At 42.7% G+C, this 6,128-nt stretch overlaps 1 protein-coding gene across 1 annotated transcript; it reads right to left on the bottom strand.

Annotated features, from left to right (window-relative positions):
• Positions 1-639: 639 nt before the first annotated feature.
• LOC128735298 (uncharacterized) lies at positions 640-5,597 on the bottom strand. Its single transcript, XM_053829788.1, has 4 exons — positions 5,055-5,597; positions 1,287-1,883; positions 1,101-1,225; positions 640-1,033 (listed from the first exon to the last, which is right to left on the bottom strand). The coding sequence occupies exons 1-4, from the start codon at positions 5,595-5,597 to the stop codon at positions 640-642; spliced, it is 1,659 nt and encodes a 552-aa protein (XP_053685763.1).
• Positions 5,598-6,128: the final 531 nt, after the last annotated feature.

Genomic DNA, 6,128 nt, shown 5'->3' with positions numbered 1-6,128 from the left:
TTTGAACTTTTCCTTTGCTAATGCGACGGTCAGCAATTTCGACATCCTTAAAGACCATACGAATATTTTTAAATTATTGATGATATAGTCCATTATTGGAATAACCCTAGATGGTAAGATTGGATTGATTGATTAGTTTTTCTATAATTGAAACATAATTTTCGAAGTGATATGTGACCGAAATTTTTACCTACATTCAACCTTTTTCATGATAATCGATGAACTCTGCAATGTCAGAAATTACTATTGAATGAATTCGAAAAAAAATTAATCCTATTCAGCCCTATCTATTAACGTTTGATCACGCTGCGCATGTGCTTTAAGCTTAGCCAACTGTCGCTGCATGATTTATTGTATTTTACTTTCACAATTCATTATTACCGCTTGACTATTGAACGTGTTATCTAATGCTTTATTTTACATCATAAGAAAACACTTTTTTCATCACTATTCCGCTGGTTCTTCCCATTAATACCCACTGTATATGATTCGTTTCACGCACTAATTTTCGAGGTTAAATAGCTTCCTGACGCCCGACGCCAGCGTTCGGTTGGCCACGTGCTGATATGAAGCGATCGTCGTACTGGTCGTCGTCGAAGCCGCTTGGAACGTGACCTCCGTCGGGGCCAGGAGCAAACCTCACGTCCGTACGTATTTGTACACCACTAAGAACACTAGAAAGCTAACCATCACTAGAACACAAGCGGTGACCACCTTGGCGAACGTGTTGAGGCCGGACTCGTTCGGGTTCAACGGGCGGGTGGTGTTCTCCTCCGTAGAGGTTCGCCGTTTTGCGGCCAAACCACGGGCCAGTGCTGGAAAGGCAAGTGATTGCGTAAATGTGAGCTTGTGCAGCGATTCACTCAGTGAGTACGGCCCCACCGAACCGCGGGCCGCGGCTCGGAGCAGCGCGTACTCCAGATCCAGGGCATCGAAGAGCGACAGACGGGCGGTCATCGTCGAGGCACGACGCTGTCGGTCCACCTCCAGGTTATCTTTGTCGCCTTCCGGTCGCAGCCATGGGTCTGATGATCTATAAATTGTAAAGCGGAGAAAGATTAATTTTTGGATTAAAAATGAACGTAAATGATTTCGGTTACCTCTGCGGGTGTTGCCCTAGTGTGGCTACTGCTACGGACGTTAGGGAAGAGGTCGTACTGGAACTGGCGGTACAAAGGTGATTTCCTGCAGCACCGTTGAACTCTGTATTGTCTTCAAGTGATGTCTAACAAAATTTAAAAACAAATGTTATTGAAAATTGACAGACTGAAAATCTGACAGCCTACTTGATCCGGCGACGAAGGTTGCCGAAGGGCAAATATTCGCGCATGATCCGGATGCAGCAGCGAAGTCGACGGGCGTCGATTGTGGTCCACCGATTGCGTAGGCGAGCCAATGGTGGGCGATGCACTTGGTGAAATTGCGTTCGAAACTACCAGAGGATGACAGGGCATGGCCACCGGCGAGGGAGATGCCTGAACCGAATCGATGCCCGAGTCACCCGCCTGCAGTTGATCCACGAACAGGGAGTTTCTCCGTAGATCGTTGGTACTGCTACTCGATGCAACCGCAGCCTGGTGGTGCAGGGAGGTTTGAAGCATTCCTCCATTCTGCTGGTGGTCGTCAACTGCCAGCGGGAAGACGAAACTTTGCCCGTCCGCCTCACCGCGGGGTGAATCCTGGCTGGGCCACACTTGCAACAGTGGCAGGGAACAGGCGGGTGGATGCCGATGGGGGCTATTAAGGTTATTGGGCTGCTGGAATGCCTTTCGTCCGAGTTTTGTAGGACTTTCGCAGCCGCCGGAGTCCTCGGACGAGGTCGGGGGCTTGGTGGTGGTACGCCAGAACTTTTTCAAACGCAGCTCGCGTCTTTTCTCTTGTTGCTGCAAAGAAAGTTGAAGGAGAAAATAGAGATATTTCATTACGCTGTCAGATTGTGCAGTTGCGTCTGATGGGGCTGCTAAGCGATTCTTTTGTCTTTTTTTACAAAGGCAGAGCTTTGGATGGGATATTTCTCATGCCACCTAGCTGTGATACAAAGAAAGAACCAAAAGCCAATTAACGTTTGATAGTAGTAGCATATTTTATTTATTATCTTCATAAAACGTAAATGAAGCTATTTAAATTAACAAAAAACAATTCCAAATTCAAATTAAAAGCTGCACAATCCCAGTTTACTTTACGAACAACATCAATAATAAAGTCAGAATGGTGAAAAGTGAATGAACATATATGTTGGCTAGTACGAGCTAGCGAACGAAACATAAAACTGAGAAGTTATTTCCAACATCAAAGTTGCGATACCGGAAGACCGGTAATTTCCCAGGGACCAGCTTGGTGCAGACAGGCTGACGTGTTGCAGTCAGGGGATACGCTTTGAAGAACGGTGGATGATGTATATATTTTTACGGGGCAGTGAGACGGTAGAGCCAGCTCTGCAGCAAATGTAGGGAGCAAAAATTTAATGACTTTTAGTGGATAGTTGATTTTTTTTCTGCAATGTTCAGTTTTTGCTTTCATTTAACGAGTGATTCGTCTCATTCGAATCATTCATCCGCTGCTCTAGCTCACTTCAATTTCAATAAAACTTTGTTCACTTTGTTGATTGCTTCTCCGAAAGTGCATATTTCATATTACGTCTATTCTTTTTTCAGAATAATTTACTTTTTCTTGTCGTCATGTAGTAACTCACAGCTTTAACTTAATGAGCGCACGGGGCAAAATGAGCATCCTTTTTTACGTGCTCTTGAAGTAACTTCTGCGTCTCGATTGCAAGGCTTCAACCTGCGAGCGGTCAATAATTTTTTAGACGTTTTGACCCAGATGATAGCGGAAGGCTGCAAGTAGAACATTCAACGTAGGCGAAACATTCGTCCTTATCGTAAGTTGAGCAATATTGCCATAAATTGAAGATCTGGGTAACTAGAATTCATGTTGTTTTTAGGCACAAACGAAAAGATCCAAGGTGCTCTATTCGGATATTTCCTGCGCAATATTTCCTCCGGTGCTCTTTCTGCTTGATGGACACAACTCACATACCAAGAATCTAACTTTTCTTAAGCGAGCAGGTGAGTACTTCGTAACCATTACTCCTCCACCCCCACCACCAAAAAACTCACAAGAAATTTCACGAAAACAAGTGCAACAATACAGCTTGTTACAAATCATAAAATAACTGCGATTACTGATGGTGCCAACAGTGCCATTTCTCATACATCGTATTGCTGATAAATGTGCATTATTTTGGGGAAAACCCGCAATGAAAATCGACTCAATCACTCGACATGCAAAACCAATTTACTCAAAAATCATACTATGATGAGAAAATTCAGATACCTATTTCATTTCATCTCGATTATTATAATTCTAGTATTAAAACTAAAAAAATCCGCGCTTGGAATCATGATTGGAGAACTGTGTAAACGGTTGAAGATTCAATATTCGTGAAAATATAGAACTACTGGTAATATCTAATCTACAAATGTCATTTGTTAGGTCAACCATTTTATTTTATTTATTTAGGTCAACCATAGCGACAGGTTAGAAGCGAGGAACGAAACGAATGACAAATTCTCACCATCATAATAAAGCAGGTTTATTTTTGTTTTGACTGAACCAGGACCAAGTTGATGTCTTGAAAGTAAAACCGTATTGTTAACGAACGTGCCCGACTATCCCCTCTCAAAGTTATTTTTGAGCAGAACGTGCTGCTCAAGCTGCGCAAGTTTTGATACTGATCCCTTCTCTTCGACCTGTTTTATCGACGTCACTAGCGTGCCCGGACTTAAACAAAAGGTGGGGCCCCCGACCTTTCAGAAGAATGCTTTGGCCTGGAAAAACGGGAAGACTAAAGATTTACTGTTTTTCGTGAAGTCATGATTTGTGTGTGTGACCTTACCTCACAGGGGTTAATAAAAAATCAGTGATTTTCCATCCATACTCACATGTTCTTCTACTTTTGGTTTCATTTTTTCTCCTTTTCTGAATTGTTTTTTTTTTATTTTCGTTCACAGTTTTTCCGGTTTGCTCCGTCCTTTTTCCCTCTCTCGTTTTCCCCATTTTCTGTCCTGTTTTCTCTGTTTCAGTGTTTTATTGTTCCGTTTTTCTTCGTTTCCTTCCACTTTTTCTTATTTTCAGTCCTGATTTTTTTCAGGTCACCATTAAACTCGTTTCTTTTATTATTTTCTTTCCCGTTTTTCGCTTCAAAATTTTGTCTTTTTCCAACTCCTTCTCTCCTTTTCATCTCATTTTTCATCTTCGTCTGTTCCGTTTTTCTTTTTTATGCCCCGTTTTTTGTCTTCTGTCGCGTTTATTGTGTTTTTTTCTTTTTCCTCTCCGGTTTTCCTTTTTCCTTGTTACGCTTTCGTTTTTAGCCGTTTCATAATTTTCCTTCTTCATTTTTCGTCTTTTTACCGTTTTCGGCGTCTTCAAGCCCGTTTTCCTTCTATTTCTGTCTTTTTTTTTTCTCTAATTTTCTGTCCAGCCAGCTTCGACTTTTATATTTTCTAGGGTTTTTTTCTCTTCTTTATTCTGTTTTACGTTTTCGTCTTTCATGCCATGATATCCTACTTGTTGGCACTGTTTCCTTAGCAAAACGCAACGATTCGATGGGTTCAGCTTTAGCTGCAAGATTTTAATTATTTATTATCAATGTTTGGTATAATCACTTTTCAACTTACAAATTTTCAGTACAATCTACACCGACGAGATTCTTCCCTATACGTTGAGCGCTTTTAGGTTATCCAACTACAATTTTATAAGCTTTATACATTAGCTTTCTAGGTAATCTGAATTTCCTTACTTTTAATTGTAAATAGTAATTTTTGTTATTTTAGCAAACTATGTTTTTATCCAATTTAGAATAACAAATTCACTTTTAATTTTAACTATAAATTTAAGTTTTAATTCACAAGAACGAGAGCGTGAAAGATTTCTTGTTTTTGTTTACAATTCGATCCGTCACTGTGACGCATGTCAATACGCTCGGTAAAAAATGAATGCTCAGCGTGTAGTCTACACTGCCAAACATCTGGGGGCTATTCGCCGTCACATACCCCGGCCCGTGATCCATTGCAATCTCCTTGCTCAGGACCACCATCCATCCTGACGTCGAACAAAGTCAACTTAACTGCCGACCTTCGAGCAACTCCTCCTTTCGTACGCACCCAAGTCTGCCGTACCCGATCTGGTCCCACAGGCACCTCCTCTATTCGTGTTCCTTCTTCCTTCTTCATCTCCTGCATGCGCACATCAGGTTCGTTCTTGAACTGCGAATCGTGCAGATGGAACTTGTTCTTCCGCCGATTGAAGAATGTCGCACCACAGTTCCGCGTTGTTCGCACTTTGGGTGCATTGCCATTGGCCTTGTAACGCCACAGCTGGTGGATTGCATCCTGTCTTCGCCCCTTCCACTGCAGCTGCTGACTTCTCTGACAGGGAATCGCCTTCGCCAATATACTGTCCAGCGGGAAACGATATCGCGCCTCGGCACTGTGAACCATCGCTTTATCTAGTTCATCGTTCTTTGCCAACTGGGCGGATGGATTATGCAGACGGTTCGATTCAAGGACATCAGCCTTTCGCCTTGCCACCTTCATAACCTGACGAGTGTAGCCCTTTTCTTGGTTCAAATCCATCCTCCAACGTGAAACCCACAAGTGAATGATTCCGATACCGGCTGTACGCAGCCGTAGATACTCCAGCCGAGTCTACACTTGGCAGCAATTGGTTGGTCCCAACCTCCTTGCCGAATCTTTAATGGAACCGTGAGTTTCAGGTTGTCAAGACCAATCAGTAGCTTTGGAGTAATATCTCCGTAATTGTCGATTGGCAAACCTCGTAAATGTGAGTGATTGTTTGCCAATTCGTGGTATCGCAATGACTGCATCGGCAAGTCAAGGCTGGCTACGGTTCGAACGTTGAACTGCGCATAGCGTTCGGTAGATCCACTACCCGAAATCTCCATTCGTATTCGTTTGGAGTTCGGTTCATTCCAAGTAACATTTCCAGTCCACTGTAAATTTAACGTCTCAACCGGTCCACTAATTCCCATTTCTACAGCAACTGCTTCATCCAGCAGTGTTACTTGTGAACCTTCATCCACAAACGCATACACTTCAACCTGACAC

Source organism: Sabethes cyaneus, chromosome 2, assembly GCF_943734655.1.
Source record: "Sabethes cyaneus chromosome 2, idSabCyanKW18_F2, whole genome shotgun sequence".
NCBI classification, from domain to species: domain Eukaryota; kingdom Metazoa; phylum Arthropoda; class Insecta; order Diptera; family Culicidae; genus Sabethes; species Sabethes cyaneus.
This window is presented reverse-complemented; position numbering and strand designations above follow the sequence as displayed.

Bases quoted from the DNA above. Each gene is read 5' to 3' on its own strand.
- LOC128735298 (XM_053829788.1), bottom strand. From the start codon at position 5,597: ATGAAGGTGGCAAGGCGAAAGGCTGATGTCCTTGAATCGAACCGTCTG. The intron at 1,884-5,054 runs GTATGTGACGGC...CTTTCTTTGCAG, and splicing joins GCAATGGATCACGGGCCGGG to CAACAAGAGAAAAGACGCGA. The intron at 1,226-1,286 runs GTAGGCTGTCAG...AAATTTTGTTAG, and splicing joins AACCTTCGTCGCCGGATCAA to ACATCACTTGAAGACAATAC.